Source organism: Artemia franciscana, chromosome 2 (assembly GCF_032884065.1).
Source record: "Artemia franciscana chromosome 2, ASM3288406v1, whole genome shotgun sequence".
Lineage (NCBI taxonomy): Eukaryota > Metazoa > Arthropoda > Branchiopoda > Anostraca > Artemiidae > Artemia > Artemia franciscana.
In genome coordinates, this window is record NC_088864.1 from 62358793 (window position 1) to 62386147 (window position 27355).

Below are 27355 nucleotides of genomic sequence, written 5' to 3' on the forward strand. Positions count from 1 at the left end.
CAAATACAACAAAAATACAAAATACAAAATAAGTAATTCAAATAATCAGTGGTGGTTGTAGGGGAGGGGGCGTTCACTTTCCTCGGGTTCAGAAATTTTAGGGACGTAAAAGTTCAAATAAATAACTAACGGTTATAATCTTTTAGTAGTTTTTGAAATTTTATTTTATTAAAATAAAGTATAATAATTAAATAATATATATAATAAATTAAAAATAATTATAATTTAATAAATTGAAATTAATTATTTAATAAATGAAGATTTTGTGGGAGACAGGGAAGGGGGTCGCTAATCAAGAATTGGTTCCGGGGTCTAGAGAGGCTAGAATTGCCACAACAAGTAACAGAGTTAAGAAAAGGATTAATTAAAGATCTTGGCCATCAAAACTTAAAATAAACTCCCATCATAAATAGGTTTTGCGTTCTGCCCGGGCCATTTTGTAGTTGCATCTGTTAATAAAATAGCCAAAATCTATGAATAGTATTTGTCTTACCTTGATTTTTACTTCAAACTTGCACTACAGGAGCGGATTATTGAATTTGCAGGAAATTAGTTTGAAACGCCTATATCAACATTAATTTGTTCCCAAGTATTGCCTGCTAATGCTCCGTCTTTTTGCTTTTCAAACAGTTCGTGGTAACGAACTGTAGTAAGGAGCAACCCGGCTCAATAGTAAACGAAACTCTAAAAAATGGAATTTTGATGCTAAAAGATGCATCAAAACAATCGAATTTTCACGCTGATTCTAAATATATAAGTTTCAATTAATTTAGTCTTTGTCATCAAAAGTTACGAGCCTGAGAAAATTTGCCTTATTTTGGAAAATAGGGGGAAACATCCCCTAAAAGTCATATAATCTTAACGAAAATCACACCATCGCATTCAGCGTATCAGAGAACGCTATAGCAAAAATTTCAAGCTCCTATCTAAAAAAATGTGGAATTTCATATTTTTTGCCAGAAGACAAATCACGGGTGCGTGTTTATTTGTTTTTTTTCTTCTTTTCTTTTCCCCAGGGGTCATCGTATCGACCAAGTGGTCCTAGAGTGTCGCAAAAGGGATCATTCTTACGGAAATGAAAAGTTCTAGTGCCCTTTTTAAGTGATCAAAAAAATTGGAGGGCACCTAGGCCCCCTCCCACGCTCATTTTTTCCCAAAAGTCAACGGATTAAAATTTTGAGATGGCCATTTTGTTCTGCATAGTCGAAAACCATAATAACTATGTCTTTGGGAATGACTTACTCCCCCACAATCCCTGGGGGAGGGGCTGCAAGTTACAAACTTTGACCAGTGTTTACATATAGTAATGGTTATTGGGAAGTGTACAGACGTTTTCAGGGGGAGTTTTGGTTTGGGGGTGGAGTTGATGGGAGGGGGCTATGTGGAAGGATCTTTCCTTGGAGGAATATGTCATGGGAGAAGAAAAATTCAATGAAAAGGGCGCAGGATTTTCTAGCATTACTATAAAAAAAACAATGAAAAAATAAACATGAAAACGTTTTTTTCAATTGAAAGTAAGGAATAGCATTGAAATTTAAAACAAACAGAGATTATTACGCATATGAGGGGTTCTAAAAATACTTTAGCATAAAGAGCGAGGTATTTAGGAGGAGATAAATACCTCGCTCTTTATGCTAAAGTATTTTTAGTAATTTCAACTATTTATTCTACGGCCTTTTTGATTCAGGGGTCATTCTTACAGAATTGGGACAAAACTTACGATTTAGTGTAAAGAGCGAGGTATTAACGAGGGTAAATAATTTCTTAGACCACACTGCTTTTCCATTTACGAAAAAAAAAAAAATTGAAGAAAAACGGGTTTAATTTCTTATAAAGCAATGACAACAAAATAAAATAAAAACTACACTTTAGCTAACCAAAAAATAAAAATACTCCGAATATTTCGGCCCCACGTCCGGGAGCCTTTCTCAACGGAAAAAAAAACAACAAAAAAGGAGTAAATTACAACAATTTAAGACTATTTTTAAGACATTATAAAAATGCCACGACAACTAAACCAACATAAAAAATATAAACAATCAAATATATAAGAAACAAAAACTCACATTTTAAAACAAACACTCCCGCAACTGACTGTAACTTTGTTTTTTAACTGACTATTAACTTTGTTTCTTATATATTTGATTGTTTATATTTTTTATGTTGGTTCGTTATGTAAATTAATTCGTAAGTTACGTATATTTTTTACCAATGAAAACGTTTGTAAAAAATTAAAAGTTCTAGTTGCTTTTTTAAGTAATCAAAAACTAGGCCTAGGCAACTAGGCCTCCTCCCTCGCTCCTTTTTTCTCAAAATCTTCCGATTAATTGCAATTAATTAATATGTAAATTTCGTTTTAATTATTTATGTGCAGAGAGCCAAGATCAAAACATGCATTAATTCAAAAACGTCCAGAAATTAAATAAAAAAAAAACTTTTTTAAATGAAAGGAAGGAGCAACATTAAAACTCAAAACGAACAAAAATTACTCCGTATATGAAAGGGGCTTTTCCTCCTCAACGCCCCGCTCTTTACGCTAAAGTTTCTTACTGTTTTAAAAATAGAGTTGAGAGAAAGAGTCAAACTTTAGCGTAAAGAGCGGGGCGTTGAGGAGGAAAAGCCCCTTTCATATACGGAGTAATTTCAGTTCGTTTTAAGTTTTAATGTTGCTCCTTACTTTCATTTAAAAAAACTTGTTTTCTTATTTAATCGTTCATAATGGGTCGATTGGTCTCGTCTGCAGAATCATTCAAATCTCAATGCCAGATAAAATCATTTCACATAAAAACTATCACTTAAAAACTGATCTTAAAATGTCTTAAAAACTGCAAATCGCGAAATTTTTTTCGCCACAATGTAGAGAGCCTAAAATATCTTTTTCTATGGAAACCACTGGTCTTTATTAAAACAATAGAAGCTTCACAACGTATTTTTCGGGGAGATATAGAAAAAGAAACATGAGAACTTGTGTAGAACGACTAAGAGGTTTACACACGTCAATTCACAAAAATATAGGGGGAGGGGGTTGTGCGTTAAATGTGTCGATTTTAGTTTGAGAGTATCCCCCCAAAAAAGTATTTTTCATGAATTACCTGTCATGCTAGCTAAAAACTGAAAATTGAGAAAAAAAATTGCCTCAACGGGAAAAGTATAAAATATCTTGATTCTGTAGAAACGACTGGTCTTTAATAAAACAATTAAAAAAGCCCCACAATATATTTTTCAGGGAGATATAGAAAAAGAAATACGAGAAATCTTACATTTTGGCCAATCATTTGTATGACTTCCTTTCCTGTTGACGGTAAATAAGAAACATTCTTAGTGAATTAAACAAATAACGTATCAAACAAAATTTATGTTCGTTCATGAAATAACAAAACAAAATTTTACCTGCTGTACGGTTCGACAATTTTACAAGAAATATATGATGCTATACCCAAAATTTGAAATAGAAATAAATTTCATTCGTCGAGATTACAATGCTTTTGACAATTTCAAAAAATTTCTTATAGCTCTTGTTTAAAGTAATCGATCCGTATGTTATTCAACCAACGGTACAAATAAAAGAAAAAAACACGACGATCTTCATACGCCAAAACAGCATAAAAATTTTTTTCTAAGTTTTCTGAAAAGACAGCATCCATTCTTTCCAAATCCTAGCAAAAAATAGATGTCATCATCAGAGATCGCAATGCTTTCAAAAAATTTTCTAAAATATTTTATAGCTCTTTTATCTTTATAGCACGTTTATCAACTGAGGGGGAGTAGTCGATCTGGACTTGTCCCAGTTAAAGGTAGGAACGGGGTCACAATTAGTGATAAGGAAAGAGCTAAAGAGAGATACACGAAACATTTTGAGAATATGCTAAACCATAAAAGAGTAACAGGAAATGATATTGAAAAGAATGAAAAAGTTTTTTACACTTTGAAAATTAAGGAAAATTTCTCTTGTGAAGAAGAATTGATTACAATACTAAAAAGATTAAAACATAATAAGGCTCTAGGTGCTGATAGTCTGGTAAATGAGTTTCCACATTATGGTAAATAAGTTTTACCACGAGTGGGTCGCGCATGGCCCCATGACCGAGAACTACAGCACACTCCAAGAAACAAAAGAGACATCCTAACCGGGAGTGTCGATGGACAAAATTCGAATTAGCGACTAAATATTAAAGGAAGTAACTAATTTTACAATGTTGGTCATTTGAAATCAAAGCATTTTCCCGGCCTAGACAGGTTTAGCTCATCATAAGTACAGTAAAGTGCATCATATGTGATGATCATTCAGTAAGCATCTTCAGTATTTATCCTTATTTAAAACACATTATTTGCCATCATATATCTCCCAAAAATTACAAATGCTCAAAATTTTTTTCTTATTTGGAACATTTTTTCATTTTGCATGGTTGCCAAGAAGTTTTGATTTAAAATTGCAAAACTAATTAAAATTGATTATCAGTTTAAAAACAGATCGTCAGTTCAACTGATTGTCTTGTCCGATCAGTCAGTTTAAAACTGATTCTCTGAAATTGTGTCAAAATAAACAGAGATTTCATTCTTCAAAATGGTTTTAAAGGATGAGACTGAAAAATCCGAATTTAACAGCAGATTAACAGGATTAACAAAACCCCGAATTTTTTTTTTAGTTCAATCTGATTGTCTAAAATTGCATTACAAAATAGTTTTCCAGGAAAAGATTAACCAAACCAAAAGATTAAGAAGATTATCACAAGGTTAACAAAACCACAAAACATTATGGTTTAATCTGATTGTGCATCAATGACAACAATGTCTAATTACATAGCGGTTTTCAAGGGCAAGCATAACCAAAAATAAGACAACCAAAATAATAACAAAATAATAACAACCAAAAATAAGAGAAAAGCGAAGACATCTTCCTGGGAACTTTTATCTCTCTTTTAATCGTATTTGTTTTTCGCCCTTGAAAATATTTTTATCCAAATAGATTTAATTGTTTTATTTACATAGCCCCAGTTTTATTAAGGTTTGGAACATTTCGTAACCGTACTATTTACAACAGTGAGTTAAAAAGCGTAAAGTTTTTGTCTTTTTTTTGCGGTTGCTGCTTCCTGCTCATCTCATTTGTAATTTAGTTAAAAAAACGTTGAAAAAAAAGAATTCCAAAGGAAGGTCAGACTCAACGTATTTTCTTCGTATATAGCCTTGTTACGAACGTCGGCCATTTTGAAATGGTTTACAAATTATCGTGTGATTTAAGACTGAGCCCTACCATAGTTGATATAAACACTTGGCGGCAAAAACCTATAAATTATTTGTGTTTTCTTTTTCTCCTGATTTTAACACCTCATTTACCATAGAGAAGCCAAAAATTGACTTGACAAGTAATTGATTTGAAAGCCAGTATCAACATCACGATCAGAAGTCAAGGATGTAGGCTACGCAAGAATATATTTTGGACGAAGGATTAATAATAATAACAATTTTATTTAATAATTTGAATAAGAAGAAACCATAAATTCGGGAAATTCGTGGGCTTGGGGGTACCAGGGCCTCCCAACGCACGCCCTTGTGAGCATTAACAACAAGAGCTAAAAGCTCATATGGCACTTGTGACGAGGCCAGAAGAGCTAAGAGCCAAAAGCTCATATGGTATGAGCTCTAACAAAATTCTAAGAATCAATAGATTGATTTAAAAGAAAAATCAGAGGCTTAATATCGGTCGGGACTTAATATAAGAGCTCTGAGTCACGATGTCCTTCTAAATATCAAAATTCATCAAGATCCGATCACCCACTCGTAAGTTACAAACACCTCATTTTTTCTAATTTTTCCTCTCCCTTTAGCCCCCCCAGATGGTCTAATCTGGGAAAACGACTTTATCAAGTCAATTTTTGCAGCTCCCCGACACGCCTACCAATTTTCATCGTCCTAGCACGTCCAGAAGCACCAAAATCGCCAAAGCACTGAACCCCTCCCCCCAACTCCCCCAAAGAGAGCGAATCCAGTACGGTTACGTCAATCACGTATCTACGACATTTGCTTATTCTATCAATCAAGCTTCATCCCGATTCCTCCACTCTAAGCGTTTTCGAAGATTTCCGATTTCCCCTCCAACTCTCTCCAACGTCAACAGATCTGGTCGAGATTTAAAATAAGAGCTCTAAGACATGAATTCCTTTTAAAAATCAAATTTCATTAAGATCCAGTCACCTGTTCTTAAGTTAAAAATACCTCAACTTTTCTAATTTTTCCAAATTAACACCCCCCAGCTCCTCCAAAGAGAAAGGATCCGTTCCAATTATGTCAATCACGTATCTAGAACTTGTGCTTATTCTTCCCATCAAGTTTCATCCCGATCTCTCCACTCTAAGCGTTTTCCAAGATTTCTGTTTCCCTCCTCCAACCCCCTGTGTCCCTGGATCCAATTCGAGTCGAAAATGGAGCATCTAAGACATAAGATCCTTCTACACATCAAGTTTAATTAAGATCCGATCACCTATTCGTAAGATAAAAATACCCCAATTTTCACGTTTTCCAACAATTCTGGTTTCCCCCTCCAACTCCCCCCAATGTCATAGGATCTGGTCGGAACTTAAAACAAGAGCTTTAAGCACAAGATCATTCTAAATATCAAATTTCATTAAGATCTGATCACCCGTTCTGAAGAGGTCATTCACAAGACTGTTGTTTTGTTTTGATTATCCCGTTTTCCTCGACACACCTCCTTTTTTTACACATAAATTGGTAGGATTGTTGAGCCCTTTTCGTCCATTTCCGAATCAGTTAAAATTTTTAAGTATATGTTCTCCTGATGACAGTACAATAGTATATTATCAAAATTACCCCCTCTTACATTCCCTATGTTGTATAAATAAAACAACATAAAACGGGTGATTGGGCACAACAGAAATTATAAACAAATTCTATTATCTGAGACTTGATACTGCAGTGGTAAGAACACTTGCCTGTGTCTTTGGTAAATTAGGTACGAATCGTAGGGAAGACCTTTAAAAACTTTTTAGCATTAGAGAATACTGAAAAATCGAAAAAAAGATGGTTCTTAAAATTGACTAAAAAGTAGAAAATGTTTTTTTTTAAGAATTTATGAATATAAGCGAAAACGAGGGGCGCAAAACGAATTGGATTTTGTATTAGTTGATGTCTTTTCCAATGAATTTTTCCAATCACGCATATATGACTTAGATGAATTAGATATCTACATTATTTAAAGTTCAATCCGTTTTTCGTCACTCATTTTCACTTGTATTCTCGGAAATAGAAATTTCGACTTTTTAGTCCGTTTTGGAAACGAGTTAAAAATTGTTTGTACATTTATAATTTGTATACATCAACATTTCGTTAATAATACCAAGCAATATCAATTTGATTTTTTTTTTTACTTGAGACTACAGCTTAGGGCTACATCTAGTCTTGCTAAAAAGGGGAAGGGGGTCGCCTGCTCCTTCTTTTGAGATTTATTTTATGGTGTCATCTTATGTTAGTGTGCATAAATAAATTTAGAATCAATGATGCCTGATAATGTCTTAAATAAAAAATTTCCTTACAGGTCAAATCGCTCCCCTGTGATAGGTGATGCTTATGCAAGTGGGATAGCTGTATCGCATGACTCTATTTTTCCAACTGAATCTTTTGATAATGAAGAAGAGGAAGAAACTTCAACCAGAACTGCACCTAAACAGATACTATTAACCAGTGTACAGGTATTTCTTTTTTAATTTTTGTATTCTCATTATTATTACTTTATCTTTTGTTCGGTTAAACGTTTCACTTTTTAATTTTTATCTTTTTTAATCATTATTGAGTTTTGTTTCTCCAGAATTTCTGAGTATTTAGTATACAGATATGTCTTTTTTAATTTTTGCATTCTCATTATTATTGCTTTATTCTTGTATGTTTTTGTTCGGTTAAGCTTTTAACGTGTTTAGATGTTTATGGTGCCGAAATCAGGTATGCTGTCCGTCTTGCCGGAAAAAAACAAGCAGATCCTTTGCATCGATTTCGGAAAGGAATTATTCCTGGATGGTCGGCATTTCCGATTTTATGACTTCATCTAGTCCATAAAAGCTGTAATGTTCTGTGTGGAGAGAATGTGGGCGTCCAAATTCTGGGCTTATCAATAGTGTAAGGATTTCCGCAATGCAGAAATTCTCTAAGCTTCTTGCTCTGAATCTTAAAAATCTTATCAATAATTACTCTGCTCGCGCAAATCGGATCCCGAGTTCAGGACAAAATCATGGTCGGAATGTGGTTTTCAAGTTTGTCGCCTCATCTTCTGTATCTCCTGCCGATGTTCATGATGGTGAGTGGTATGATACTACAAATCCAAGTTTTCTGCTCCTAATCCTATCGTAGAGCGACTCTATGAAGAAGCCCTAGACGATTTCTTGGCCTGTCATCTAGACGCCGACTTTAATATTAGCACTTGCTCCGTAGCAGAGGCTATTAAAAAGCTAAAATGGAAGTCCTCTTCTGGTGTTGGCCGAGTTAATGCAACCCATTTGAAACACGGTGATAAACTCCTCACGATGCATATCCCACTGTCATCTATTTTCTTTGGAATTTCCACTTAAAATTACGCTTCCACGTGAGACTACCACCCAACAAACGTATGCCACCCGTTCCTTGTTTTAGATTTACTCCTGTAGAAAGAAAGGGGAAAGAAAGGAAAGGGGAGAAAAGAAAGAGAAAGGAGGGAAAGAGAAGGAGAAAGGGGATGGCTTCCAGAAGAAAGGGGACTGTCAAGGTTCACGTTGCCTGGTCTTTTCAATGGTTGTGTTATCGAAGATCAGGATCTCTACCCATCTACATTGGTTTCATCCTCAATCAGCCTGCAGTATGTTATGGTGACAACGTTTTGAATGCTAGCTGGACCCCCAAAGAATCACAGAAATGTTTGGATCTCTTCAAACTAAATGCCAGAAGATAGGATTACAATTAAACTCTGCAAAATCACCATCCTTTTAATAGGAAAATTGATGCAGCTCCATTTGTAGCTTGGGGGAGTAGCTGTGTCCATCCGTTTGATAACCTTCTTCATCTCGGCCTTCCCATAGGCTCCTCTACCCTCTACATCCATAAGATTCTTTGTCACTCAAATCTCGATTTTCAGCAGCCTACGCCTTTATTTTTTTTATGTAAAGTTTAGTTTAGCCGGATGTTCTTGCTAGCATATATGCCATTGCCCTTCCTCATATACTATATCCTACTCCCTTTCGGAAACTACTAACTAAAATTGACAAGCTCAAAATTCGATGCATATATTTTTCCCGATTCGCTAAGTGTCTGCTTTGCCTGCCTCCGTGGTGCAGAAACTCACAAATTGTCACTAAATTCAAAGTAGCGGACCCCCAAGTCTCAGTTGTTAAATGAAATGCAAAACATAATCGTAAAATTGAATTCCACCAAAATGAACAGGCGTGAGCATTAAAATAGTAACTTGTTTCATTCATCTCCTTGATATTTAGTCCTGAGGTGGAGCAGTGGGGTTGACCTTAGCTTGGTAATAAGGTAACCAGAGATCGAATCTTCGTGTACACTTATGGGTAGACACGCAGGGAGCATAGTAGTCAAGGAGCGTCGTTAATCTTACTATCTCCTTAACCTTTCTTTTTAAGTTTGTGTGCGTTGTTGCTTATCATTTATGTTTTTTATATTTTTTGTCTTTTTTTATTTTACTATGTTCTGTCTTATTGTGCGTTTTAGCAACGGATTCTCAAATAAATAAAAAAAAAATGAATTGATTAGTACGTGACAAAGGAAATGAGAGCCATTCAAAGAAACATTTAAGCTTCGAGGCTTTTAGGGACGTTTCTAGGGAAGAAATAAATATAAAAGGCAAAAATAATGCTATTAATTATTCATAGCCAGACTAGGCCAATAAAGGCTTGCCTTTTCGTATATATATTTTTTATCCTATCTAGAACTTGATTTAGCCTATTCCCTTTTCTATTGTTTTTAAAAATCTCACTCCGATTATTGCGTTTCAAGGGTATTTATGCATCCTTTCTGTGTGAACATTTTGGTGATTTGGCTGAATCCGTTATCCGTGAGTTGTTTTGCAGTAGAGAAAATCGCATCCATGTGAGCCTAAGGCAAGATAAATAACCGGAGTAGAAAGTTTTTCTACTATATCCTCATTTTCGCTCTTTGTCCTTTCCATGTTTTGGTACTACTACTACTACTAACAATTCACCTCAGCACCAAGCCGCCTGAGGCCAATACAGCTACACACGCTCCTGCTCCATCCCAATCTATTCGAATCCTCCCTGTTAACACCCTCCTATGAAGTTTCCATTTCCTTTAAATCTTTCTTGATGACATCCTCCTATCCCAACCGCGGACGACCTGCTTTCCGCTTTGTACGATTTCTGTTTAGTTATTGGTACGATTCGATATTTCTTGCTTAATTAAATTTCATCTGTTACATCATTAGTTTTCAAACCACTTCATTGGCTCCCAGAATGAAAGAATCAATCAAGGGGATCAGCCCTACCTGATTGGTTCCAGGAAAAAAAGCGGGGATTCTGCTACGGGCCTAATTTTTATCAAGCTTTAAATAGTTATGTTTCTCATTTCCTATTTACATGCATTTTCAAGTATCTTCGTAATTTTTCTTAGGCGGGGGGGGGTGTATTACTTCTACCACTGCTGGGGGTCTATGGATTATCTCCACCACCTCCATTAGAAAGGTGTAATAAGTTCTTATTCTATGTGGGTGCAGTGGGTTTTTCTTCGTCAGGTAGACAGCGGGATCTGAGAAATTGAATAAAAACAAAGCTCTGAATAGATGGCGTTAACCATCTTATACAGCTAACCATGAACAAAAAAGACTCAGGGGTTGTACTATCCTCATACAATTTAAATTACCAATACGGTTACAGTTGCTAATATTAAGTTGCAGTTTAATGTTAAGTTAATACAGTTTAATATTAAATTCGATTGATATAGTTTATCATCTAGTGACAGTTTAATATTAAGTTTATAATTATTAGTTTTTTTTATATAGTTTATTGATTTTATATATAGTTTATTATCATATTAAGTAATATTAAGTTTATAATATTAAGTAACATTAAGTGACAGTTTAATTTAAGTTACAGCTGCTAATAATTGAAGGATTTGTGTTTGTTTTTGCTTCTGTTGGGCTAAATTGAAAGACATTAAGTTACAATTAAAAAGTGCGATAGTTGTTTCATTTGCACTGTAATTCAGGATATCACTTACCATGGTAACCGAAATTTCTGAAGTGAAACGTTAAAACATTTCTCAGACTTTAAAATGGTAGTAAAATTTATTTGGAGAGCTTCTGTCAGATGTGACTTTCATCTCGCATATCATGGAAATGCAAATCGATAATATTAAGCCGTCAAATTAACCTCATGCCATATAGATGATGCACTTATGTCTGTAGTACAGTTGAGACTCTCATCGATTTGTTTCTAAGGTGAAACAAAATTTATTTACAACAAGAGAAATGAAAAAAGAAAGATTTAAGCTCATAAACTTCAATTTAGTTGTAAACTAGCTTACCCGTTGCGCGTTGCTGCTATCTTAAAAGAAAGAAAATTTAAGGAAATTCCTTCTCCAACCCGGAAATTTCTGCTTCCTGAAGACTCACCCTTCAAGGAAAATTCACCCGGAATGTTTGATTTGCCGCATAAAATTCTCCCCAACAGAAAATGCCCCCTACTTTCCAGCGTAATTTTCCCCCTTGATTTTGTAACGATCGTGTTTTTAAATTTAAAAAAAAATCATAGTTATGTACTATAGCAACCCCACTCACGAAGCGAAGTTAAGTAAATCCTTGTGAATATACCTAAAGATTATGAAAGCATAACACTCTAGTTACAAAATTGCAGAAACTACAACAAAGAATTGTTGAAAGATTGTCACCCAGAACGCTTTATATTAAATACCTACCTAACCAAAATACAAACTATATATTAAATATTTGTTTTAATAGACCTGTATAGTAGTTTATCTCATTGTGCCTAAGCTAATTGTGTCCGAATTGAGAGAGACAAACCGTTTTCCCGCTGAGACATCAGAACAAACTTCTTGAGTGGGGTCGCTATAATACATAAGTCCCGAAAAATTTCCCTTGGAAAGTTCCCCCTGTGGACCATTCTTCTCTTGGAAAAAATCTTATATGAATTAAGAGGGCCTTGGAGCAGGGGGGCAAGAAACATGTTATGCCTAAAATCTTATTAAAAGAGTGTACTCAACAACCTTTAAACTTTCTTGGCGGTCGGATTAACAGTCTAGATATATAGAGGAGACACAATTGATTTTACGTATATATGTATTTCTGTATGTATATATTTGATTTTACATAATCTCAGAAACTGGAAATAAATATAAAAAAGAGGTTAATTAGGTGCCGTTCATTGATACATCTCATACTACGAGGATCGAAAAATTTTAAATGCATTATTTCGAAACCTGCAAGACGTGTTACTGCCTCTATATCCTAGACTGGAAGATCGTCTACAATGTTTTCTGGCTTCCCCTGATGTAAAAGAAGCCGCTTCTCTCTTGATAATGGGTAAAATCATTTTCAGAGCCATATTCCGATTTAACGACAATTTTATGATTTTACGAAAAAAAAATATTACGAAATATTGAGTTGTATTAAAAGCCAATCAAACTTCTTTTGTTTTTCACAGGATGAACTCCGTGCTGCTTTGATTCGTCGCCAAACAAAAATCAATTCAGTAATGGGTGAGAGTGAAGAAGATTTGGGTTTTCCAAGGTCTCCTGCAAGTGTATCTCCTCCTAGCCGGGATCCTTTGGGATTTTCTCGTTCGGTATGAATGAATTATATTTCTGTTTGTTTTTTCCTATTTTTCGAAAAATTTGCTAAGAGTATATTCAATGTTCAGTTGATATGGAATTCTTGCGTATCGGCTAGAAAGGCTAATTTGTTGAAAATGCTTTGTGGGATCCCCAGAAAGCTGTAAAACCGCATCTGGAACAATTTCAAATTGGTTTAACTTGGTTTAACACCAGATTGCTTTCTGGTGGCTTTCATTTTGATACTTATTTTATTTAAGTGTCAAATTAACGCTTTTTTTTCAAAATCAACACTGGCCCTTTGCCAGCTGAGTTTGAATACGAATTAATGTCATAGCAGAAATTGGTTTATATTCTGGAAGTTGTTACATCTTAACTCTTTATTATTGACAAAGCCAATTCAAGTTGGATTTAAATGGCCAATTGCCTTCTGCTGCTTTTTATTATTGATACTTCCTTTGCTCAACTGTCAAATTCGGCTTAGTTAACGCTTTTTTTTAACGAACGCTGACCCTTTGCCGGTAGAGCTCACATACACATTTATTTTTCTTGTTGCTACCAACAAAACAAACTTGCTTCAGATTCCGTTTGTTATTTTTTTTTTTTTTTCTTGATAAAGATATAAAGCAAGAAAAGTATATATCCAGTCCCAAGTGGTATTTGTGGGGGATTCTTGCACTGGTTTAGTTGGGGATTCTGGCTGGTTTAGCCAACTAGCTGAGAGCATACACAGAGGTTGAGATGTTTTGAGATACACAGAAATCTGTGAAACTGATTTTGAACCGTTTTTGAATCAGAATCGACTTTGTGAATCTGATGAAACAGAAATGTATTTGTATAAAGATCCGTGTTGATAGCAGAAAGTGGTTCACAGCCTGGAAGTTGTAACCTTTTCACTCTTCTATTTACAAAGCCAATTCAGATTAGTTTTAAATGGCCAATGGCTTTCCATTTTTTACAAAATGGAAAGTAAAATCAAGCTTGGCATTACTTTAAGTTTTACCTTTCAAATATAACTGAGAAGCTGACTGGTTTACACGAAAAGCTTTCGGAAACAGCGCATCGGCGTCTGTCACCTCACCGTGGTTTGATTCTTTTAATTTTATTTATTTATTTTTATTGTTGTCTAATTGTTATTGGTGATATATATATTTTTTTATGTAATGTTGTTGTTGATTTTCGTTTTTGAATCTTTTTTTTTTTACTCCACTATTTATCTTGTGATGCCAGTGGGTTATAAATAAATATTATTATTATTTACGTAAGTGTCAAGTTTGGTTGAGTTAACGCTATTTTTACACTTGCGTAATTTTACAATCACGTAGAGTTTGACCACAAAAATCATGCCTAACAAAACTATGAAAGCTGAACAGCTAGAAAGCTTTTCTCCACAAAGTAGTAATAATTTAATTTGCCGCCAAATTTGAAATCCCACCTTAAAAGAGCGGCCTTCAATACAACCTTGATTCTTGTTTTGATGGTTGGATTGCCAATGACAATGCAAAATTTATCGCTCCAGATTTCCCTCATGTAATCAAGCATTGCAAAATGAAAATTATATTTGGCAAACTATGTATCCCAGGATAAATATCTTAGCTGTTTACCGTTTACGATTTTTCTAAAAAGTTCTTGAAATGAACTAAGTGTTCTATTATCACTTTTGCGACAATTTTCTTAGCAAGTTGTAAAGAATTTTTTCAAGAATTAAAGTTGTAAAGTTTTTTAATGTTGCAAAGTTGTCCTGGTTGTAAAGTAAGTACTTATAAAAAACTGTTTTATTAAAATATTCATATTGCTTATAATCAGTGGCATAATTTTTTTTTGGGGGGGGGGGCAAAATTTAGAGCCCATTTCATCAAAACGAGTGAAAATGACAATAAAAACTGAAAAGTTAACCATTTGGTATCATGTGCTGTATAGTGCTGTTTAGTGCTATAAAAGCACTTCAAAGGTATTCTATTGTGCTATGAAGTTAAATATATATTAAAGAAACCTGATCTGTTTCTGTTGATGCTTGAATTATGCAGGCTTATCTTAATTTTGACTAGATTTTTGAAAAAAAACTAAATTTTAGATGAAGGAGGCAAGCTGCGGTCTGAGGGGGGGGATAAACCGTGTTTTGGGAGGGGTAGTCGTCCCCCTGCACAATAGAAAATGACGCCCTTGCTTATAATTACCTATAAACAAATTTATTAAATAACTACCTAAAAACAGATTTATTAAATAATGCCTATCAAATACTATTTTTAAGCCAGTAATTTGATTGTTGAGTTTTTTTTAAGATTTTTGTTCATACTTCAAGCAAATAAATCGGGGGATTATATCCCATTTTTACCTAATATCTCTCCACTCGAGATAGTTGCTGAGCTTGCACAAACCTGTTCCATTTGAAAAAATAAAACTTCTCACTAATTTTCCTGATAAAAACACATTGAAAATGGCTCTTAAAGGGCCACGACTGTACATATGGCAACAGTAATTGATCGTGATGTATTTTACCATGTGCGTCATGCTAATTATTTTTTTTCTGAATTCTGCGTACAGGGTTGCCAGCTTTTCGGCCCATGAATGTGTCCCCAGAGCATCCAAAAATGGGTCATTTTTAACTAAAATGAATCTATCTAAAAATGTCAAAAACTAGGGAGTTTTTTTATTATTGTTTTCGGCTGCACGCACTGAAAAACAACTAATCAAGTCAGAAAAGTGAAAATCTGTAGAGGATGATAATCGAACCATAGAAATGGACAGAGGCAAGAACAATCCGAGAAACATGAGAAACCAGAAAGAAAAAAAACTAGAAAATTAGCATCTTGATAACTCCCGTTAGTTCTCTTTTTTAAAATCTACTCTGATATCTGCAATCCAGATCATCTGCTATGGTCCGTTTTTCGGGTTAGTTTCATGGATGATGTCTCATGGGTTCAAAAATAGAGAAAGAGTACCTATATTTATTTTTTATGCCCGCTTCCATTATTTTTATGATTTGTATGATTTCCTCATAATCCCTGTAATTTTTGCATAGTCCAACCGTTTCAAATGTTTTTTCGAATTCGGAACCCTCCTTAGAAATAAACTTCAGCATTAGTACCAGCTTTATTTAATCTTGTTAAAGAATTCGTAGAATTCTCATTGGGGATCTCAAACTGGAAAACAACTTGGATTCTGTCATTGAAGACTTCAATATTTTATTTTATTTTTTTTAATAACTTTTAATTTTTTATGTTAATTTTTAATTTATTATGTTTAGTTTTTTAATTTAATTTTTGAATTATTTTTTTAATTGTTTTTTTTTTTTTAATAACCGGCAATTTACACTCGAACTTGAAGAATATAATTAGTTTCCTTTTTGTTCATATAAAAAAATAATAAAAATAAAAAAGTGAAAATCAGTTGATTGTCACAATTTGTAGAAAACCTACACTTAATGATACATATTTAAGTTTTAAAATTTCTACTCGTGTCATGCAACATCAACAAAGAAAGGAGTAGTTATTTCTTGTGTTGTTAGGCTTCGTAGGATTTGTTCCCCAAATTACATTGATTAGGAACTCTTGTTCCTAATCAGTATTATACCGATTAATACTGATCGGTATAATACTATACCGATTAATCGGTATAGTATTATACCGATTAATCAGTATTATACCGATTAAGTGTATTTAGTCACTTTGGTTGCGAATTGAATTCCTTTAATCAACGCGTTGTTCAAAAGCTGGTTTTTACGAAAACTTTTACGAATAAGCTTCTCCCCTATGGGTAACTTGGTAAAGAATGAACCATAGCCAATAGTAACCGAAAAGTTAAAAACGTATTTTTTCGGTGGGAGGGAAGAAGGGGGTAGCTCTAATCTTTTTCCATTTAGATTAAAATAACCAATAGAAAATGGGTTTCGGTTAAGTACCACCAACAGTGGTATTCATGTTTTTTGTTATTGATTAAATTAAGAATTGAAGGCAAACTACAAGGAAAAATGTATGATACTTCAAATGCCTTCCAATTTCTGCTGCACTTTGTTCCGATAGATCCCTTAGATTTTTGGTTATAAATCTGAGGAAAATGTTGCAATAAAATTTCCACAAGCAAAACATATTAAGGCAGAGCAGTGGCACCAAGTCATGAAAATGCTGGTGGGGGGTATAATATACTTCTTAAAATCTCGAGGGAGGCAATTAATTTTTGTCTTTTTTCCAAGCGAAATACCAAAAAAGGATATTTTTCAATGAAAATACAAAAAAAGTGAATATGGAATTTGGGGAGAGAAGGAAACAATGTAGGAGATCATTTAACCTCCTCCTCTATTTGGTGGAACCTGGGACAGTCGGTATTATAGCAATCTGGGTAAACTGGTCATTCCGGATTATTCATTCTAAAAAACCCTGTATAAAAACAAATGTAATTAAAATAAGTATTAGTGGCAATGAGCAATATTAACCGTTTAATTACGTATTCATTTGGGAGTTATAAAAATTAGAACTGCTAAAGTTGAGTGATCGTTTTTCCGCCTCTGCCAAGGCTAAGAGTAATGGGAGTACTCGACTAGATGGCACTGCTGTTTTTTTTTTTTTTTTTTTTTTTTTTTTTTTTTTTTTTTTTTTTTTTTTTTTTTTTTTTTTTTTTTTTTTTTTTTTTTTTTTTTGCTAAAAAGTAGCTTTGGCGCATATGGACTAGTGATGAATTCTTAAGATTTTACTGTTTTTAATTCGACGCATCTTTTATTTAAAAATGTATTCAATAGACATTAGAATAGGCATTTAAATAAACGCCCAGTAGGGAGTTTTGTATGAGTTTTTCAGCTTTCATATTTTTCAACGCTCTTTACTTCCATTAGAAATAGCTGTTTTGTTTCATGTGATAGTCTTGAAGGTCTTTAAAAATGCTTGTTAGTTTTTTTTTCCTCCGCTGACTAATATGCTTAAGTCAAGCGGGTCGTATCGCCTGAGCTGAGGCCGGGGGGTTTTCATAAACTGACAGTGTCATTTGTTTTTCAAAACAATCACCAAAGTCACCTGGTCACCATTACCCTGTAATGCCAGCATGCCGCTTGGAGTCAACAGTTTCTCATTAAAATTCAATGGACCTTATGTTTAAGGGGTCTATCTTAAAAAATTACGACAAAAATTCAAATTTTAGCGTAAAGAGCAAGGGTGAGGGAAGGGGCAGTCCCCTCATACGTCGAATAGTTTCTATTTGCTTTTACTCTCTGTTAAAGAAAAACTTCTTTAGTTTCTGACCATTTTTCAAATCATACTAGAAATCCTCTTCCCTCCCCCCTGTGCAAAATTTCTTTAAGAGAATTTCTCTTAATGAATATTGATGCTTGGTGTCGTGTGTTTAAAACTAAATTAATCGACAAGTTCCCTTGTTTAGATTAATGATAATATTGCATGAAAAAATTGTTATCTTATTAAGACAACTACTTATGCAGCTAAAAAAAATACCGAATATTATAATTGTTCCCAAAATGAATGCTTGGTATGGAGATTTCTCTGAAATGCAACTTCTGAGAAAAAAAGTTGGAGCTTATAAAGCATATTTTGTAACATGAGCGCACCAGTTAATTCAATCTAGCATCAGCAACATTGAAGGCAGTAGCAACAATTCACGAGAGTAGAGAAAGGGACAGATTGTATTTCTAAAACCTAGGATGCAAAGTTTGTTTTTCATTTCTTTTTTCTTTCTTTTTTGAAATCACAAATAAAGATATATTTCATTGAAAATTTTAAATAAAAAAAAACTTAAATAAAGATGATTTGATGAAGGAGGTAGCTCCTCTCCTCATTAGACACTCCAGTTTTTAAATTTTGTTGAAAAATACTTCATTATCACATTTATAGGGAAGCCAATCTGATCTTTATGGCCAGTTTGGTGTGTATAAATTTTGACATACTCGTTCTTTGAAACCAACTTATTTTTGACTCATTTTTTATAGAATAACTTTTTTATAGAATTTTTATTAGAATGATTAATTTTTTAGAAATACATTTTGTAAAAGAATTGTATCGACCAACGTTCTATTAAAATTCTATAATTATTAAAAAGATTAACGATAAAAAGATTTTTCTGCCACAAAAAAAAAAAAAAAAAAAAACAACGAAAAATTGTTAGCTAACAATTATACCAACACCAGTATTTCCGTCGTCCAACTAAAAACTGTTAGCTAACATTGTCAGAGAATATCTTTAACAAGGGTAATACTTGTTGGAGCATTTAAAGCGAAATATTTCTGTTAGCTAACAATTCTGTTTCCACCATCCAAACAAATACCTGTTAGCTAACATTGCTATCAAACAATCGGACGGCCGAAAAATCCCTTAAATGTAGTGATCAAATGACGTGCAAGTGATTTGCGTCTAAAACCTTGGGTTGAGGTTTTAAAGATTTGAAAACTCATTTCCTAAATTTAGGGAAAACCCTTGATATGGTAGAAAGATTGTGATGAAATAAAAGGAATCGCATTTTGGCAATCTAGAGCCAACATATAAAAACTTGAAAACCCAAAATTAAGGTAAAGTATTTTTGTTACAATTTTGACAGTTCCTCTTACAATCCTCTACATGTCATCTATACAATCTCCTTAGCCCTAGGAACCAGAAATGGGCAGAGATAGTAGCCTCCCAATACCTTTCCAGGATATGTTTTAGATCATGGATTAGTCTCTGGAAGTTTTGTTTCCTTAACTGAGCTACTTTCCAAGATAGCAAGAAGCACCTCAACTAGAACTTCACCTAAAATATTTTTATTTTGAAATTTTTTTCAAATTTCAAATTATGAATGTAAGTTTTTCAAAATATGAATGAGTACCCAATAGACAGTCTAGTGTAATTTTTTCATCTTTTTTTTTACATTCAGCTAATGGCTCTCTCCGCCCAAAAAGTAGAGACGACATTTTCGTATGCAAAAATAAATATATATAGAAAATATTTATTTTTTTTCAACAAATATAGTTTCGAATAGTTCGACTTCACGTCTGGAAGCTTTTATCAACGAAAAAAGAACTAATTAAACAGAGCATCTAAAGAAAAAAAATACAGCGAGAATAATAATAATCCGCTAAATATTTGGTTTTTTCGTATCTAAGGCTCCCACCAGACTCAATGAGGCTCCAAAGGTACTTAAATTCTTCAGCCCCTTAATGTACATCAGTTCAGACTTGGGTTGGGGGGGGTAATTTGTTCGTATTGTTTGCACTAAGAATTGCTAATGATAATAAAAGTCCACAGATGGTAACACTAACTGGATTCCTCCCAACTTGGTTAGTCACCGACGAGTGCTCTTGCCAAGTCTACTCCTATGACATCTTTCCTTTGATGGCTACGACATCTGCCATAACATTTTCTAGCACATTTATTGCCTCTGTTCATACTCCAACTACGCTAAAACCTACACTGCCTCCTCTCGACACAACCGCTTGAATTTGACCGGGACAATTCCGACGAAGACTCCTCCTACCCCGGTCTACTATGTGTTTTCCTAGTAACTATACTTAGAAACTATACCTAGTAACATAGTAACATATAGCATGCCTAGTAACTATACCCAGTAACTAGTAATATTAACTCTATTGCTATTTTTGTGAGAGAGAGAAGTTTTCTTAAATTGACAACAACAAAATCAATTAACAAACAAGTTGAACGTATATGGGGTGTGTGAAGCTGAAATACAATACGAAGATAGGCCTGGACAGAAACACAAATTCTTCATGGTCGAAATCATCTTTTCTTTGATGGCTACGACATCTGCCATAACATTTTCTAGCACATTTATTGCCTCTGTTCATACTCCAACTACGCCAAAACCTACACTGCTGTTTCCGCGGTTGAATTTGACCGGGACAGTTCCGACGAAGACTCCTCCTACCCCGCTCTACTATGTGTTTTTCCTAGTAACTATACTTAGAAACTATACCTAGTAACATAGTAACATATAGCATGCCTAGTAACTATACCCAGTACCTAGTAACATTAACTCTATTGCTATTTTTGTGAGAGAGAGAGAAGTTTTCTTAAATTGACAACAACAAAATCAATTAACAAACAAGTTGAACGTGTATGGAGTGTGTGAAGCTGAAATACAATACGAAGATAGGCCTGGACAGAAACACAAATTCTTCATGGTCGAAATCATCTTTCCTTTGATGGCTACGACATCTGCCATAACATTTTCTAGCACATTTATTGCCTCTGTTCATACTCCAACTACGCCAAAACCTACACTGCTGTTTCCGCGGTTGAATTTGACCGGGACAGTTCCGACGAAGACTCCTCCTACCCCGCTCTACTATGTGTTTTTCCTAGTAACTATACTTAGAAACTATACCTAGTAACATAGTAACATATAGCATACCTAGTGACTATACCCAGTACCTAGTAACATTAACTCTATTGCTATTTTTGTGAGAGAGAGAGAAGCTTTCTTAAATTCACAACAACAAAATCAATTAACAAACAAGTTGAACGTATATGGAGTGTGTGAAGCTGAAATACAATACGAAGATAGGCCTGGACAGAAACACAAATTCTTCTGGTGTGTGTTTCTGGTGTGTGTGTTTGTGTTCAAGTGTGTCTCTGGACAGAAACACACTCAGAAAGTGCCAATAATTAGTAGGCAAACCTATGTTGATCTTGGTCTTGTCAAATTCATATTTGATGTGCTAACAATGCAACCTTGCCCTGATCGAATCAAGATCATGATAGACCAATTTGCTGATGTCTTTGAAGGTATTGGCCAACTTTCTGGCGTGTGTAAGCTGAAGCTGAAGGAAGGAGCAGTTCCTACAATTCAACCCCCAAAACGTGTACCATTTGCGTCGGAGAAGAGATTAAAGGCTGAGCTTGATCGCCTGGAACAGATGAAAATCATTGAGAAAGTTACAAAGCCTACTGACTGGGTTAATTCTGTTGTAATAGTGGAGAAAGCAAATGGGAACCTAATGATATGTCTGGACCCCGTGGGCTTGAACAAGAACCTAAAAAGACCACATTATCCGATCCCAACGTTCGAGAGCATCGCCCAGAGGTGTGCTGGAGCTAAGATTTTCTCCAAACTTGATGCCACTAATGGCTTCTCGTCAATGATGCTTGATGATGAAACATCTGACTTGACAACTTTTAACACCATCTACGGTCGTTACATATCCAAAAGGTACCCCTTTGTTCTCAACTCAGCACAAGACTATTTCCAGAGAAAAATGGAAGAAACTTTTGAAAACCTCTGGGCCTAATAGTTGATGACATAGTCATTTGTGGTGCTGATCACAGTGAACACGATGAAAGACTCAAAGCAGCACTGGAATGTGCGCGTGACAAAAATGTGAAGTTCAACCGAGAGAAATGTGTGTTTGGTGCAGAGAGTATCCCATACTTTGGACATCTTCTGACCTCAGAAGGAATAAAGCCCGACCCCGAAAAAGCTCGGGCTATTACGGAAATGCCACCGCCTGAAAACAGCGAGCAGCTTCAAAAACTTCTAGGCTGAAATACGTGTCGAGGTACATACCAAACTTGTCCTCATTAAACAAAGCCTAAGAGAGCTAGCACGGGCTGATGAGTACAAATGGAAACCAGCTCATGAAAAGGCACTTGCAAAGATAAAATCAGCCCTTTGCAGCAACTTAGCATACTTTGACCCAAAGTGCAAAAACATAGAGATAAAAGTAGATGCATCAAAGCATGGTCTAGGCGCAGTACTAACAGTTGACGATAATGTTGTTGCTTTTGGCTCACGTTCAATGAATGAAACCGAGCAGCGGTATTCACAGATAGAGATGGAACTGCTCGCAGTTGTGTTTGGATGCAAGCATTTCCACCAGTATATATATGGCAGAATCGTATCAATAACAACAGACCACAAACCTCTAGAAAGCATCCTTGTAAAACCGATATCCAAGGTACCGCCACGGCTACAGCGCATGATGCTATCAGTACAGCCATATAGTTTGACATTTGTATACAGACCAGGTTCTGAAATAGCTGTGGCTGACACTCTGTCAAGGTTGCACACACCTGATCTCGACAATGAAAACAAGAAACAAGTAGAAGTCTTTGTCCAAACACTCTTCAAAGACTTACCAATATCTGACGGGAAAATGGAAAAAATCAGGAATGTAACCTGTACTAAATTAAGCAAATTAAGCCAGACTATACTTGATGGATGGCCCCTATCTCGCCGACAGTGTGATTCCAGCTGTTTGACTTTCTGGAACCACAGAGACGAACTTGTAGTCAACCAAGGCATAATCTTGAAGGGTACAAGAGTTGTAGTGCCCCCATCCATGCAGCATGAGATCCTACGACAACTACATGTATCGCATCTTGGCATTGCCAAAACCAAGCAGCGCGCTAGGACTGTCGTATTCTGGCCTGGTATCACAAAAGATATCACTTCCTATATATCACAATATGATGCTTGCAATGCCTTTCATGACAAGCAGCAACAAGAGTCGCTTATATGCTCAGAGATCCCAAAGCTGCCATGGGAACACATTGCCATTGACATCTTCGACTGGCAAAATCGCCAGTATCTTATCACTGTCGACTACTATAGTCGATTCTTTGAGCTCGATAAGCTCGACTCATTGACATCATCAGCTGTCATCGTGAAATTAAAGAGCCAATTTAGTCACCATGGAATACCAAAATTACTCACATCTGATAATGCTCCGAATTTTCTGTCATCAGAGTTTGATCAATTTGCCAAATTATGGGACTTTAGCCACAAAACGAGCAGTCCAAAATATCCACAAGCTAATGGACTTGTTGAAAAGACAGTCTAAACTGCCAAGAAGCTCATGTCAAAGGCACTAGAGGACAAATCGGATCCATACTTAGCAATCCTTGAATATCGAAACACACCAATTGATGATGGTCACCACTCACCTGCAGAATTGCTGATGACTCACCAGCTTCGTTCCGTACTACCGGTGACTTCATCACAACTCGAACCAAAAATAGTGCCTTACTCGTCGTTTGAATTCAAAAGACAAAAGAAACAAGGATTTCAGAAATCTTACCATGACCGAACAGCAAAATCATTGACTGCATTGAAGGAAGGGCAGCCAGTTTGGGTTAAACTTAGTGATAAAAAGAGGTGGGAAAGAGCATTGCTAATCAAAGTTTTTGGAGATGATCCCCGCTCATATCTGGTGAAGACTCAAAATGGCTTAACTTACCGGAGGAACCGACGACACATCAGGCCCCGAATGAGTCCGAATTATGATCCTCTAGGGACCGAAACAGATAATACTCTTCATCATTCACCAAGACCCATCTTCGACGGATCATCATTTGGAACTGGAAACATCTCGCCATTCGGAACCCTACCTTCGCCACAAGCACTCTTGGATCCGTCATCTCCAGAGCAAGCATTCACGTCTTCTCCTTTCCTTAGAACTCTAGGGCCTATAGCCGTACCTCCACCGAGCAAAGAGGATGTCTCTATCCAGATGCTCAGAGATACCAGATATACCACTCGTTCTGGTCGGTTAGCCAAACCTGTCATTCCCTTGGATCTTTGAAGTAGTAGCTTATAAAGAAGAGGAGATGTAGAATACTCACCTTGCTTTGCTTGCATTAGTGTCATATTTCTAGTGTGCCTTTATTGATTCTTCCTTGCGTGAGTGATTGCTCGCTTGCTTGTACATATTGCTTTTTCTTTTATAGGTGCTTGGGTTATAATAAACAAATACACTTCTGCACTACTAGAAGGTTAAATATCCTTTGGACAGTGACTCAATTAATTAATTAATTGACAAGATAGAAAATTGTTAAAACTTATTAGCCGCCATCGCTAATATCTGTGAATAAAAAATTCTTCATTACAAAATTAACAGAAATCAAATTAAAAAACTAATTTTCCCCCCAAAAATAAAAATTTAGAAAAAAGAAAGATAAAAACACTGTTGAACATCAAGTTAAATATTTTCTTTTGGTGTCACTATATTAGTAGCAATCAAATTAGTTTTACTAGTCTAATATTTTTCAACTAATTTACAACGTTTTCTTGCTTTTAAATCCATTATCATAAATGAATAGACCAAATAATCTACCAATTATAGAGCAATTAGAGCCCAAATAAGATAAAATGTACAAAGCAAAATATAGACCGTATAATTGGCTCAAAAAACTTTCAGTCAGTTCAATCTTTTCAATGTTAAATGAAGTTCAAGAGCCACTTTAGCCGTTTGAAAGTTGTGGGGACACCACGCTTATTTGGGATATACTCTGTTTCGTTTCAACACTCATTTCCATTTTTGTTTTAGGTTTTATTTCTTAATTTATAGTAATTTAATTTCGTTTAAATTTCTTTAATTTTTACTAATTTTAAGCTTTTTATTGGCTCTTTACTTTTCTTGAATTTGTTTTATAAATTTATAAATGTAAAATATTGTCAAATATGTCTTCATTATCTGTCAAATAAAGCTGCTTTTAAAAAATCGCTGTCGGTATTAATGAATCCGTCATCTATTCGTCCTCTATCCGAAATCTATTAAATAAATTGCTTTTAGAAAATAGATGTCGACGTCGTTGAATATTACATGTAGTTGCCCTCGTGTGTGACACAGCGATCCGAAATATGAAAATAGGGTTCAAAGCGTTTATGAGTAATAATTTCTGTTCGTTTTAAGTTTTGATGTTGCTCCTTACTTTCATCTGAAAAAACTTTTTTGCTTTAATTTATTTTCTGGTCATTTTTAAATTATACCGGGGAATCCGGCTCTCACTCCATGTAAAAATCTGGCGCTTCTGTATTATGCGCCACTCACTCAAGTTTATGACTCATAAAACTCAAGAACAAACCGGTTTCTTCGTTAGTTTCTTCGTTACTTTAGAAACGGATGCGGGCTATATATTTGCACATTAGAGGGGGGGGGGGGTTAAAGTATAGAGAGTCTGCATGCAAAATGTGTTAGGTACAACTATTCTGTATATTATGAAGTAAGAATAGTTGTTTGACTTCAAACTCTCCAAATGATTTACCCCCTCTCCGCCTTATGTGCAAATATATACCCAAAATTGTATATTTTTATCTATTTTGTTGCTTGTCTTTGTCTTGTCTCGGGCTAAGCTGAAAGAGACTAACGAAGAAACCAGTTTGTTCTCGAGTTTTAAACAGCGTAAACTTGAGTGAGTGGGGTATAATGCACAAGTACCAAAATTTTTCCGGAAGATAAAAATCAACATAACTCAAATTAAATTATCAGATTTGGGAAACCTTATTTTCCTTCGGGGGAGGGGGTATTTTTCGTGGTGGGGGGTATTTTCTACGGTTAGGTTTTTTACGGGGAAAGGTGTTAGACGTTGGGGGGGGGAGTGCTAAATACTGGCCATCGTAAATAGATGCTAGGCAGTTAAAGAAATAATGTATATACTTAAGTTTGTGGCTTAATTGAATGCGGTTTGATAACTCTGGTTTCATGATCAAGCCACAGGAGCGGACCACACGCTTATTTATGGCAATATCTGTTTGTTCCAAGTTTTATTTCAATGCTCATTTCAATTCTGTTTTTATTTTAGGTTGTATTTCTTAATTTATAGTAATTTGATTTTGTTTAAATTTTTTATTTTGTCTATGTTAATTTTTGGGAATTCCAGGTTTTGGATTCACTATTTACTTTTCTTGAATTTTTTTTAGTGAATTTATATAAGGTCAATGTTGACATCTATTTGGTAAAACGGTTATTTGAAAAATAGATGTCAATGTTGTTCTAAGAAGAACTTCATACAACTTTATGTGTTGGCCTGAGGCCAGAACAGTTACGCAAGCTCCTCCTTTATCTCAATCTGTTTAAAGCTCTCCTTTTGCACCTTCTGAAAAAGCTAAAATTTCTCTTAAATCTTCCTTTACGACAACCTCCTACCCCACTCTTTGAGCTGCTTTTCATTTGGCCGAAGATGGTTGGCCGACAACGAAACGCTTATTTGTAGCAATCTCTGTTCCATCCAAATTTGAATCTCATCTTCATGTTTGGACCATATTTTCGGTATTTGATTTGTTTTTAAATTTGCTATCTTTTATATATTAATTTTTGCATGTTTGAGTTTAGAATTGGCTCTTTCCTCTTTTTTCTTATTTATTTTGTCAGTTCCATCTATCGACATCTATTAAACAAAATATTTTTATGAAAGAAGATGTCGGTATTGTTTATTACTATATGTTAGTATATTCTTTGGGGGGGGGAGAGAATTTTCCAAAATCTGAAACAGATGTAAGGCGATTAAGGTCATACGGTAACTTAAACTACTTAAAGAATCGAAGCATCTCGTCCATTATAAACTCTTTCCGTTTGTGTGGCTAAACTATTTAGATTGGCAGCCTAACCATACCTGGAAGAGCCTGAATAGGAGATCCAAATAGACATCCGAATAGATTTTTATCTTTAAAAATTCAGGATAGGGCAGTCCCTAAAAATGTCCTACCATACCTACTAGGAAAACGCCACATATCAACGCCAAGGAAATATAATTTGAGCAATTTGGCAAGTTGGGGAGCCACCATTCATGTTGTGCTATCCGCTTTGATAGAAAACCTTGCCGAAACAGGGGATGTGAAATTTCATTAATCT

At 35.0% G+C, this 27355-nt stretch overlaps 1 protein-coding gene across 5 annotated transcripts in view; it reads left to right on the plus strand.

The window, feature by feature from the left end:
- LOC136043906 (uncharacterized) overlaps positions 1-27355 on the plus strand; it is a 305479-nt gene that overhangs the window by 98624 nt on the left and 179500 nt on the right. For all 5 annotated transcript variants that reach the window (XM_065728944.1, XM_065728942.1, XM_065728943.1 and 2 more), the window contains one exon: positions 7550-7703. In XM_065728944.1, coding sequence (XP_065585016.1) covers positions 7550-7703 — 154 coding nt within the window. The remainder of the gene's footprint in view (positions 1-7549; positions 7704-27355) is intronic.